Source organism: Dromiciops gliroides, chromosome 1 (assembly GCF_019393635.1).
Source record: "Dromiciops gliroides isolate mDroGli1 chromosome 1, mDroGli1.pri, whole genome shotgun sequence".
NCBI lineage: Eukaryota > Metazoa > Chordata > Mammalia > Microbiotheria > Microbiotheriidae > Dromiciops > Dromiciops gliroides.
Window position 1 is genome coordinate 223,602,584 of NC_057861.1, and position 13,791 is coordinate 223,616,374.

Consider the following 13,791-nt stretch of genomic DNA (forward strand, 5'->3'; position numbering starts at 1 on the left):
TTATTTTTTAATCTGTTTAGTTAAGCTTTAACAGCTTAAAACTGCACTAAGACTTCTGGGACACCCTGTACATTCATAGCAGGAGAATATTGGTATTCAAAAGACTGTGTTTTGTGGCAATTAACAGGTCAAGATTGTTGAGGCTGTTTTGTTCCAGCCTGAACTTGTACTTTATTCAGTGCTGTTATGACCAAAGAGCTTTATAAAAGCTTTATATAAACATGACATAAATGGGAACTTTTATTCTTAGAGCACACAGAGTAAGCTTTTAGTATTTAGCAGAAAAACATTTTAGTAGAGAGAATATTGGATTATGAATCAGTCTTGTCACCAACACCTTAGGCTATTGACCTTGATCAAATTAACTTCTCTGAGTTGCAGTTTTTTTAAAAATCTTTATAAAATGGCATTTCTACTTGGTGCACTGCCTCTTTCACAGTTTTACTAGGATTATTGAGATAATATGAGGAGTAGTATCATGTATTGAGAAGAGTATAAGATTTGGAAGTTCAGAACCTGGTTTCAAATCCTAGCCTTTATGACTATATGCAAGTAATTTAACCTCTCTTGGCCTCAGTTTCTTCATCTGTAAAAATAGAGACATTAGACTAAATACTCTCTAGGGTTCCTTCCATCTAAAGATATATGATTATGATCCTATGTGAGAATACTTTGAAACCAATGGATACACAGTACCAAAAGGCTTTTTTATTATAATAATTAGTAATAATTATACTCTCTTGTTCATGCCCTTGGACCAGAGTACTAGCATGAAGAATAAGAAACAGATTTACTTCCTATTATTGTGTTTGGCTTAAGCTAAAATTAAAATTAATTTACATTATCTGAGTCCACATCTTACAGAAAATGATGCAGAATCAATTCTGAGTGGCAAGGCAAAACTTTACCATTTACCAGATTTTCAGTAATTGGTTGATTCTAGTATATTTCATAGGAAATTAATGTTTGCTTTTGTGTTTTTGTGTTTTCTGCAGTGAAACAATCAGGGAAGAAGACAAATTCTCCGAGAATGTACAGTTCAGGACAGAGGATATTCCTTTGGATGTCTGTCTTTGTAAATCCAACTTAAGACTTGAAAACAACCTGGAAGATCATACTCAAACATGTAGGAAATCCTTGAGTGAATCTCATATTCACCTGGATAGGTCTTTACATTCTACTTTGTCTTCAGTATCTCTCCATAGTATTCTTCAGGAAGCAGTAGATGAAATTGAGCAAAGTTCTGGCGAGTTAAATACAACAGTGCTACCAGAAATGGACATAAGTTCTCCAGAACCATCTCTCACAGACCAAGAATTATACAACTCCTTCCATTTCTGGAGGACTCCGCTACCTGAGATAGATCTAGATCTTGAGCTTGAGCTTGAACAAGATACTGAGAAAACATTCGATCCAGAGAGTCCAGAAGGAGCACCAGAAGTTACTATACCAGATTCTCCAAATATTACTATGGCTACACGAAAGGAACTTGAAGAAATGATAGAAAATCTTGAGCCCCACATTGACGATCCCGATGTTAAAGGTATAAGTCTATCTTGTTACGCATTTTTATGTCCTTTCTTAAAATACTTGTTTTGACTACTATTTTCTAGATTTTTTGTTTTCCTTAGAAAACAGATGGTCTACATTGGGGGAGGGGGATTCAAATTGATGAATCAAAAGTAGTTTTCTCTAAATATTTATTACAAAAGTCAAATTTTTAGGAAATATCCTTGGTGAGGGCTAATTTACTATCTATATGCATTATCTGCACAATATACTTATATGTGAAGTGCCTCTGAAATTTTCCTAACAACATAAGTAGAATGCTGTGTATCTTAGAAACTCCAAATCCTCCATTTTGTTTTAGGTTTCATTGTGTAAAAATTAAAGTGACAATGATTCAGTCTTCCTTTTGATGGAAGAAGGGCCAGCGTAGCTACAATCAGCTCTTTTCCTGAAAATTCTCATAGTGTTCCATAAGGATCACTGAGTTTTCTTTTTATAGGAGAATCATCTAGTTTCCTGCATCTTTCCATTTTACCAAGCTTCCTACTCTGTATAAGATACAGGTGGATTCAGAGACCAAAATAAAAAATAATGCCTGACCAGAAGGAGTTTAAGTTTTACTATAGGGTACATACATGTAAATAGGAGTTAATTTGAAGATAGAGATAGCATTGATAATTAGAGGATCAGGAAAGGCATTTTCCTATAGAAGGTAGCACCTCATATAAACCTTGAAGGCAAATTAGGATTCCAAGAGGTAGAAGCAAGGAGAAAACATTCTAGGCATTTGGTGACAACATGTGCAAAGGAACAGAAATAGGAGATTGGCTCTTCACTCCAGGAAACAACTAGTAAACCACTCAGAACACTGGGGAATATAAGAAATTTAGAAACATAGGTCAGGAAGACCTAAGGTCAATTCCAGCCTCAGACACTAGCTTTGTGACCCTGAGCAAGTCACTTAACTGTGTTTGCCTCAGTTTTCTCATCTGTAAAATGAGCTGGAGAAGGAATGACAAACCATTCCAGTATCTTTTCCAAGAAAACCCTAGATGGGGTCATGAAGAGTCAGACACAACTAAAATGAGTGAAAAACAGCAGCAACAACAACAACAGAATCATAGATATGATTCAGAAAAGGAAGGCCTTAAAATGCCAAGCTGAGGAGTTTTATTTTAACATAGAAGCACTGAAGATTTTTGAGCAGAGGAGTGACATGGTCAGACCTGTGCCTTAGAAAAGATTATTTTGGTAGTTGTGTGGAGGGTGGATAGGAGAGGGGAGAGGCTGTGAAAGCAGGGTGATGGATTGTCCTAGGTGAGAGGTAAATGGGACAGGAGATTTGAAGGTAGAGCCAACAAGATTCAGCAACTGATAAGACATGAGAAGGGTAGGAAGAGGATAACTTGGAGATTACAAAAATGTGTGACAAGGAAGATGGTGCTCTTAATAGATAAAAGAAATCTGGAAGACTATTCGAAATACCTTAACACTTCCCCCCTCCCTCTCAGTAAAAAGGCCTTTGCCTCATATGTCACTGGAAAAATTGAGATCTTTCATGAGTTCCCTTTCTTCCTCAGTTCTACACATTGTATCACCTGAGCATCATCCCATAAATGTCTTTTCATTTGTTTTAGACTTGGAAGATGGGCTTACTCTTCTCATTACCAATACCATCCCCCCCCCCAACATTTTTGCCTTTAATTGTATCTCATTCTCTCTCTTCTAAGAGCTTCCCTCTTCAAATATCCACTCTCTCTGCATAATTTTCTTTCTTTCTTTCTTCATTTTTTTTTTTGGTGAGGCAGTTGGGGTTAAGTGCCTAATTTTCAATCTCTCCTAAATGCCAAGGTAGGAAAAAGACTACCCAGGAAGGAGGGATGGGAACTAAGGATAGTCTCCAGTTTAAACGGTGTGGTAGGATCTTAGGTTTGGGCACTAAAAAAAAAGATCGTTAATAACCTTGAAGAGAGTATTTACAGTTGAATGGTGAGATTGAAAGCCTAATTACAAGGTGTTAAGAAATAAATGGGGGGCAGCTAGGTGGCACAGTGGATAGAGCACCGGCCCTGGAGTCAGGAGGACCTGAGTTCAAATCTGGCTTCAGACGATTGACACTTACTAGCTGTGTGACCCTGGGCAAGTCACTTAACCCCAATTGCCTCACCCCCCCCCCCAAAAAAAGAAAGAAATGGAAAGTGAGGAAATGTAAGCATTTAGTATGTAGTAAGATTGTGTTTGTCTGACCCCTTGCAGATCTAATCAGAAGAGCTTTAGGTTAAGAAAAGATGTGTATCTCCATCTAGCTAGTTACCATTGAGAGTAACCACATGAAAGAAGACTAGCAAGAAATCCAGAAGTTCACAGGAAAGAAAAGCCTCAAATGTATATACACAAATACATAAGCAAGAAGAACCAGCAATACACAGTGGCAAATTTTGATTCATCAATACCATTGAGACATCCTGTTGTTAAGATGAAACCCATGGCTGAAATTTAAGAAAATCCAGGAATTAGAAGGGGAAAACATGGTGGAGTGCATTTAAGTGAAGACAGACAGAAGCAATTTTGTCATCAGAATATATTACAGACCACCTGGACAGGAAGGAAAAATAATCAGAAGTTTGGGAGGTGTCACAGGCCTGATACAATGGCATGATACAGTTAGTGATGGTATATGTCAGTTATTCAGACGTTAGTAGGTAGTACTGTCTGCCAGAAGTGGAGCAAACATAGCTTCTTGCCTTAAGGAAAGGCATGGCAGATTAGTCTAGGAGGGATAGGAAACTAATGAATGAAATTCTGAAAACACAAAGGCAAATAATTCTAACTAAAAATAAAAATAGGAATTTTATGAGGTAACGGATATGAATTTCACCAAATAGCTTAGATTTCTAAATAATATGTACAGAGGATGGAAGCCTGAGCAGGTGACAGAGGTATATAATAGTATGCTATTAATAAAAAATAAAAATAGCTAATATTTATATACCACTTACTAAGTGCCAGACAGTGTGCTAAGCACTTCATAAATATTATCTCATTTGATTCTCACAATGACCCTGGGAGGTAGGTACTATTATTATTCCTATTTTACAGATGAAGAAACTGAAATCAAATAGATTTGATCAGGACCACAGAGATAAAAGTGTCTGAGTTCAAATTTTGAACTTGGGTCTCCCTTACTCCTAGCACTCTACCGACTGTGCCACCAAGCTGCCCGGTAATAATATGAGGAAGAGAACTGAGGCTTTTGAGGAAAACTAAGGACAACAAAAATGTTGTTTGTTTTTTAGCTATATTGGGGGAAAAGGAAGGATCAAAGAAAGGACTGCTGCCTGGGATGGATGGGACACTGATAATTGACACGAAAGAAGGTAGACCTGCTTAATTCTTATTTTGTTTTTGTTTTTTTCTGCCAAGGAAAATGACCTTTGTACTAGAAATGGCAGAACAAAAATGCCTAACGGAATTGATAACCAAGATAAGTAAGGAGATAGTTAAAAGTAATACCTGAGTGACCTTGAATGATTCAGGTCATTTTCTCTACATGAGTCACATTCCCAACTCCTGAAAAAATTGGTGGATGTGATTGCTGTGCCACTGTCAGTGGCATTTGAAAGAGCCTGGAAAATGGGAAGGATATATCACTAGATTCGAGAAGAACAAATGTAGTCGTGATCATTAAAAAAAAGAAAATAGAAACAAAGGAATCTGTATACTAAAAATCATGGGTCTTGACTTTGCTTCTTTGACTTCAATTCCTCAATAAAAACTTTGATGAATCATAAAAGAGATGGTTAGTGAATATCTTTAAAAAAGAAGCAAGAATAACAAAGAACCAATATAGCTTCATCAAAGGCAGATCATGCCATACTAAATTATTTCTCTTTTTTTGACAGGGTTGCTCAGCTGGCAGATGAGTGGAATATTATAAATATTACTGTAATGTGGCAGTTAAAAAAAGCCAATGCAGTTTCAGATTACAGTAAGAGAGAGCATTCAGGAATAAGGAAGTGATAATTCCTCAGTGCTCTGTTCAGACCACATCCAGAGTATTGTATTCAGTTCTGAGCAGCCTAATTTAGGGAAGGACATTGATAAGCTGTAGAGTGTTTAGGATAGTGAAGAGCCTTCAGCCCATACTATATTTGGATTGGTTCAAAGAGGTAGGCGTATTTAACTTGGAAAAAAAGACAACTTGGGAGGCTTGATGGATGTCTTCAAATATTTGAGGCACTGTCAATGTGGAAGACAGTTTAGACTTGTTCTTTGTGATCCTAGGAGGCAGAACCAGAAGCAGTGGGTGTGAGTTGCAAAGAGGTATTTAGGCTTAATGGAAGGAAAAATTCTTAACAATTAGAGCTATCAACACAAGAAGTAATGGTTTTCTAGTTATTAGAAGTCTTAGTATGAGCTCATTAGTTATAGTAGTAGGGTTTGAGTTGTACTAGATGGTTGCTCGGTTCCCTTCCAACTTTGAAATTTTATAGGTGATTCTAGAAACTTGTCTATAAAAGTTAGAAGAGATTACTTTAAATCATAGGGTTTTTTTTTAAATCTCCAGATTATTTTGTCAGTTTCCACATGATACCAGTTTAGAGTCATTATGGCAAAGAGGGATAGAGTTCTGGGCTTGGAGGCAGAAAGACCTAAGTTCAGCACTCCCCTCTGATACTAGCTGGGTGACTCCTGGACAAGTCACTCAAGCTTTATGTTTGAGGCAACCCCTGGAAACCTAGTACTGGTGTCAAGGAGAGGGTGTGATGGACACAAACATCTCAGGTGCTTGGCATAGTCATATGTAATAGCCAGTTTGGAATTCATCAGAGAGAGATCTTATCATAGAATTTCAGAGCTGGAAGCTGTCTAGTGCAAACCTTTTTTCCAGTACATCTAACAAGTAATTATCAAGCTTGAAGACTTTCAGTGAAAGGACTGACACCTGGTTTTGTATCTTAATCAGCTCCCATGTTTTAATGGTCACTGCAGCAGATTTTTAAATAGATTTTTGGTTTGTTTCTTTTGCCTTTACATCCTCTTCTTTTCCCAGTGTAGCCAAACCCTTTCTCCCTCCCAGAGAGTCCTTATGTATAACAACAATGGTGTTTCAAAACCACACTTTGGAAAAGAGGAGGAGGCAGGTACCTTTCCTTATCTCTTTTTAGGGCCGGGCTTGGTCATTATAACTGCTCAGCTTTCCAGTTTCAGTGGTTCTGGTGCTGTGCTCTCCATTTCTATCGCAGGAATCACTGTGCACACCCTTCCCTTGGTTCTGCATACTTCATTTTGAACATGAGGTTCATGTGGGTCTTCCCATGCCTCTCCTTAGTATTCATTCTTACCATTTCTTTCAGCACAGTCATATTCCACTACATTCTCGTATCCACAACTTGTTCAGCCATTCCCCAAGTGATGGGCATCAACTCTGTTTCTAGATCATTGCTACTGCAAAAAGTGCTACTCTAAATATTTTGGTGTATGTAGGGCTTTTGTTGTTATCATTGACTTTTAACTAGGAGTAAATGCCTAGCAGTAGAATGAATCCCTTTATTGTTGAGTCACTTTGTTGGAATCACTCCAGATTATAGAGCACACATTTTCAAAATTTGCACTTGAAAAACATTAAATACTGTTGCACTTATTTTGTTGTTTTTTTTTTCATTTATAGACTATTTTTTAACTTCTGCTAACTCTCATTAGGAAGCAAACAGTTGTTTCTGAAATATGCTTTCCAGTTTCTAGGATGCATCTCTTATATTCCGAAGGAAAATTATCTCAGACTAAATAAAATTTAACTAAGAAAGGATTAATAAACTGACTATGCAATTAAAGCATTAAAATGCCAAATAAGCCCAAAATAACTACATGAGGAAACCCTGAAAATTTAAGAAGTGGATGAATTGGAAAACAAGACTGTAGAACTCATAAAGCTAAAAGCTAGTTTTTGAAGAAAATAAGAAAATTAATAAACCTTTAGCCAACAAATCACACTAAATTTAAAAATCAATAGTTAAACAGAACAAAAGTGAAGAGTGATCAGAATGTACTATAAAGTATCTGCCAGCAAAACTGATTTTTTTTTTTTTTTAGTGAGGCAGTTGGGGTTAAGTGACTTGCCCAGGGTCACATAGCTAGTAAGTGTTAAGTGTCTGAGGCCGGATTTGAACTCAGGTAGTCCTGAATCCAGGGCCAGTGCTCTATCCACTGTGCCACCTAGCTGCCCCAAAACTGAAAATTTAAAAGAAATACAATATTTTCCACAAAAATATAAAATGCCCATATTAACAATACCAAATAAAGGCCTGAAATAATCCAGTTACAAAGAATTTTAACTAGCTGTAAAGGAACTACCCTCTCCCCATCCAAAAAACCCAATTTGTGCAATTTGGCTTTACAATATGATATTTTTCAAGTTCTTAGAAAGAACAATCCATACCTTTATTACATGAAATCCAGCTTTAATTCATAAACTGAGGAAGAAAAAGAAAAGGCCAATAACATTAATTTATATATAGATTCAAGAATTTAAATAAAATCTCAACAAAAAGACCTAGAGCAAATTTATCAAAAAAAAAATCATTCACTTTCAAGTTGGATTTATAACAGCGTTGCAAGATTCATCCTTAGGAAAATACTTTAAGTGATCATTTAAACCAAAAACATCCTATATTAATACATTTTTAAAAGATTTTCTATAAGAAACAGAGATTACACAATGTTCCTTGAGAATAATCTTCAAGATGCTGCATATATTTTACTCAAGTTCTTCCTGCTGCAATTTCAATTTGTTATTTTATATGACTTTTTTTTTCCTTTTTCTTTTTTTACGGGGCAATGCGGGTTAGATGACTTGCCCAGGGTCACACAGCTAGTAAGTGTCAAGTGTCTGGGGTCAGATTTGAACTCAAGTCCTCCTGAATCCAAGGCCAGTGCTTTATCCACTGTGCCACCTAGCTGCCCCTCAATTTGTTATTTTGTGGGGCTGTCCTTCACCTTCTCTGATAACCTACTCTGAGAACAGTGTTTTCTTTTCTCTTGTTTGAAAAGTCATAGGGTATTTTTAAGCTTTTAAACTTTAAACACCTTCTATTAAATTGAGAACTACTATTACTTTTCTTTTCAAATTCAGAAATTCATTATGTGGAAGAATTAATAAGGTCATATTCAATGTGGAACTGATTGAAATTTTCCAAAAACAGTCATTGCAAGTCACATATTATATTTTGGAGTTGGTGGGTAGTAGACATTGCTGAATTAGAATTATCAGAAGTTGAGGCTATGTCCTTGGCAGACCAATTTGTCGTAACTACTGATCTTATATAAGCTTTAAGTCACTCATTATAACTGAAATACTTTTTCTTCTCTGTCTTTGTAAAGCTCGTATATACATGCAATCATTTTTGCCTCAAATAATTTCTGCTTTATTCAAACGGAGATATTTTAAAACCTAGAAAGTCTCCTTGCTTGACCTTTGACTATGCAAATGATAAATTTTGTTTCAGAGAAAGCTTTTCATGGCATCCATGTACTATATTAAGCTAGTGATGACCACTTAGGAGGGAACCTAGTTGAAACATCAAAAATGCATTTCACATTCAAGATTTCATATCAAGGGGACAGCTAGCTGACGCAGTAGATAAAGCACCGGCCCTGGATTCAGGAGGATCTGAGTTCAAATTTGGCCTCAGACACTTGACACTTACTAGCTGTGTGACCTTGGGCAAGTCAGTTAACCCTCATTGCCCCACAAAAAACATTCATATCAAGTTTTCTCTTTCACACTACATTGCTCCCAACTCTTCATATAGATCTAGTTGGAATTCTGATTAGGATATTCTTTCTGTCATAGTATCTGCTTTCCAAAGAAATGTTAGGACAGAGCTATAAAAAACAACAATTTAGTTCTAATCATGAAATCCCCCTTTCCTAGAAGCAGTGATATCATTTTATTAGAAAAAAAAATTCATGTTTCATGAAATCCAGAGTAGTGTGTTCTTGTCATGACATACCTTTCCTTAGTCGATATTAGAAAGAATTCCAACCAGGTGAGGAGGAAAATGGAACTATACACAAAGAAGGGGGAAGTTATAGAGGATAGGTACAATTACAGATTCTTCTTTCAAACCTTGTAAAGCAAATTGGAAACCTCATTAATGCTTAGGGCAATTGTCTGGAAACCCTGTCATTTAAAATGTCTCCTTTGATGCAGAGAAGAGCAATTCATTTCTACTCAATCTGTGTTTGGTAGGACCTACTGTGTTCAAAAGCACTGTACTAGGTGATCCTTAGATAGAAAGTTCAGATAAAGTCATGATTTGTACAGAAACCAGAATACAGAAATATATCATTCAGAACAAGAAGCTTCATTGTTAAGGAAATTATCAGCAAGTATTTGCATTTAAATGACAAGAAGTATTCACCAAATTATTTTCACTAAGTACCAGTTCAGCTTATACAAAGAGGACTGTGTTCTCAATTCTGATTGATCAGCTGTGTGTCTGTGTGTGTATGTGTAGTCTACACAAGAGGAAGGGATTTACAAGATCGTAAAACTTCCATGTTATTTCCATATAGGCATCTAGGACCCTCTTATTAGTGTCATTGGAATCAAGAAAGATACGTATTTATCAGAATTTTTACGCCAGCCAAGGAAACCTAAAATACGTAAACTTGCTGCCTTTAATCTTTTGTACAGCACCTTATGTTTCACTCCATGCCATAAAGGGAAATAAAGGCCTTAGCTGATCCACTTTCTGATTTCCCCCAAAAGCAACAGCGTCTGACCCTCACTCATTTACTAGGATATCAGGCTCTACTTTCTCACCATTTACCCCTTGTAATAATCTGACATCCATCTCTACCCCTCTACTTAATCTCTTCACAAGGTCAGTAATGACTTATTTCCATATTTTGTGTTTGTTTTTTCCTTTTCTAAACTTTTGCCACAATTGCCCACTCTGTGATATGTTCCTCTAAAGTGAAATTATTTTAGCCAAATAATTATTTAAATTACTTGCAAAAGCTAGAAGATTTAACTAATGTGCTAGATGACAATGTAAAGAAGATTCTGATAGGCTAGAACATTGGACTAAAACAAGATCAAGTTTAATAAAGATAAGTGTATAAAAATCTTACAGATAAGTTTAAAAATCACAAGTATGGGGGCAGCTAGGTGACATAGTGGTTAAAGCACTGGCCCTGGATTCAGGAGGACCTGAGTTCAAATACATCCTCAGACACTTGACACTTGCTAGCTGTGTGACCCTGGGCAAGTCACTTAACCCTCATTGCCCTGCCAAAAATAAATAAATAATAAATCAAAAGTATAAGATAGGGTTGTGTTTATTGCATTTTGTCTGGAAAAAACGGGGAGTTTTTTTATAGAATAAGCTCACTGAAAGTCAATAGCATGATATAGCAGCCAAGAGACAAATAGTCTGCATTATTTTATAATTCAAATATGTGTCAATTTTTAGTTTTATTCCTTTATAACAATGACTTCAGATTTATATTCTAAGTATCATTATAATTGCTCAGCATGTAATACTGATATTTGTTGGTAACTCTGAAAATTTTTTAAAATATACTTTTAATTAAAAATTATGCTTTAAAAAAAAAAAAACCAGGAACACAGAACAGACTACATTAAGAAAGCTATATTATCACCCATGAGGGAGGTCATACTTCCACTGTAGTCTGCCCTGGTCAATCCCACATTGAATATTAAGTTACTTCTGGGCCTCACAATTTAGGGGTAGGAGGAAGTTGTGGGTGAAGTACTAAATTTATTGGGGGTGCCTTAAAACTTTACAGGTAGATGGAAAAGTAGCTGATAAGTTTTCATGTAAGCAAGTTTTAAAGTTGATTCTAGTTCTTGAAAGCCACACTCGCTGATAATTTTTGGACCAGCAGTCCCCTGGAAGGGGGGGATGTATAATTATTCTCTTTGAACAGAATAGTACCATACAGACCTAGATACATGGAGGAAATGTTGAAGATTTTGTTGATATTAGATAAAACATAAACCCCAAAGGGTAGATCTTCTACTACTTTCCTCTCAGAAAAGAGGAAATTAAGAGCAATCCTCAAGCAGTTCATGGATCCTCAGGAGTTAAAAATGAGTCACTTTCAGGAACCATTCCTCATAATCCCCCTTTCTGAATATTAGGTATCAAAAGGGTTGTTGTGGTGGTGGTGGTGGTTTTTTTAGTGAGGCAATTGGGGTTAAGTGACTTGCCCAGGGTCACACAGCTAGTAAGTGTCAAGTGTCTGAGGCCGAAATTGAACTCAGGTCCTCCTGAATTCAGGGCTGGTGCTTTATCCACTGCGCCACCTAGCTGCCCAAAAGGTTTTGTTTTGAAGCCTATGATTTCATTTGTGTAGGGGACTCCTGTCAGTATAATTCAACAATCTTCTGCATCTTAGAACAGTTTCTTGGAGCTTTGACAGACTGTGTGACTGGACCATGGCCATACATCTATATGTGAAACAGAACTTCAAGCAGGTGTTCCTGACTCTTAAGCTTGGCCATCTGGTCATTATGTCATACTGCTTTAACAGTATCATTAGTAAATTTGATTTTTGACTCTCAAGCTACATAACACTTGCACAAAAGAACTTACTCAGACTCAGCCCCCATTATAAAATGCACACCTTTATAAGACCTTCAGCCTTTATTGCTTCAAGTTAGTATAATAGGGTTTCTTACACTTTTTCCACTTGTGACCCCTTTTCACCAGAGAAACTTTTACATAACCTTGGGTATATAGATATATAAAATAAATATACACAACATTTTACTTTACTATTGCCAAATTTTTTGTGGCCCCCACATTCAGTTACACGATCCCATAAGAAGCTTAGGTTTAGCATGGTGCCTGAAACATTTTGGTGCTTAATACCAAACATACAGGATGACTGCCTGATTTCAGAGATAAGGGAATATTTTAGTTAACCTTATTCCTTTCTAAGGTAATCTAAAATCTCTACATCAAACAAGATTGTGATACTTCTAATTTCTCTGTGGATGGGAAAGTATAAAGAAAGGGGTTCCTCAGTGCTAGGACCAACCTTATTTCCATTCTCGTTTACCATTTTTATAAATTGTCTGGAGGAGGGAGTACATAGTGAAATCTCTATAGTTTTTTTATTTAATTTTTTTTTTCAGTTAAGGAAAAGCTACCTTTTCCCTTTGTATTGAAAAAAGAAAAACAGGGCCCTGTAGCAAATATTCATAATTAAGCAAAATAGTTTCCATATTGACCATGCCTGGAGGTGGATAGCATGCTTCATCATGAGACCTCTGAAACTGAGTAGGGAAGAGGGAATGGTATGAGATATTTATAGAGGTAGAATCAACAGGACTTAACATCTGATTGGATATAAGGGGTAAGAGAGACGAAAGAATTGAGGATGACCAAGGTTGTGGACCTGGATAATTGGAAAGATGGTGGTGTCTTCACAAGAAAAAAAATAGGAAGGTTTGAAAGGATAAGATAATGAGTTGTATTCTGGATATTTTAAATTTGAGATACCAGTAGGATGTCAGTCTGCCAGTGGGTAGTGCAGTAGATAGAGCACTGGGCTTGGAACCAGGAAGATCTCAGTTCAAATCAGCCTCAGACACTTATTAGCTGTGTGACCCTGGGCAAGTCACTTAACTCCTATTTTCTCCTTTCCTCATCAGTAAAATGGGGCACACTGGAGAAGGAAAGGACAAATCATTCTAATATCCTTGCCAAGAAAACCCCATGGACAAGTCTATGGGGCCATGTAGAATTGAATACAACTGATATTGATTAACAGCAGGATATCCAGTTGGATATGTACTGTAGGTATGATGTTTGACTGAATAACACTGAACTCTTCAAGAGGTAACATATCATAGTGAATGGAGTACTAGACTTGGGGGTCAGGAAGACATAGATTCATATCCTTTCCCAGATATCATATATCAGATATTTTAAATTGTGTGACCCTAGGTAATCAACAGACATTTATTAAGTTAAGTGCCTGTTGTGTGGCAGGTACTGTGCTAAGCACTGAAGATAAAAGAGAAGCCAAAAATAGTCCCTGTTCTCAAGGAACTTGTATTCTAAAGAGGGGCAGTCTCTTTATATATGAAGGTATATACAAGATTCATAATAATAATAATAGTAACAACAGCAAGAGCAGATAAAAAACAGTATTCTACCAAAGGTGGCATTTGAGCAGAGTCTTAAAGGAAGCCAGGGATTCTGAAAAGTGGAGGTGAGGCGGAAGAATATCCCAAGCATGGGA

General features: G+C 36.6%; 1 protein-coding gene across 4 annotated transcripts in view; it reads left to right on the forward strand.

Annotated features, from left to right (window-relative positions):
- The window catches only part of PPP4R1 (protein phosphatase 4 regulatory subunit 1), a 101,889-nt gene that overhangs the window by 60,234 nt on the left and 27,864 nt on the right, over positions 1–13,791 (forward strand). For 3 of the 4 annotated variants that reach the window (XM_043975187.1, XM_043975186.1, XM_043975189.1), the window contains 2 exons: positions 996–1,543; positions 4,806–4,886. In XM_043975187.1, coding sequence (XP_043831122.1) covers positions 996–1,543; positions 4,806–4,886 — 629 coding nt within the window. The remainder of the gene's footprint in view (positions 1–995; positions 1,544–4,805; positions 4,887–13,791) is intronic. The other variant, XM_043975188.1, reaches the window with a different exon arrangement.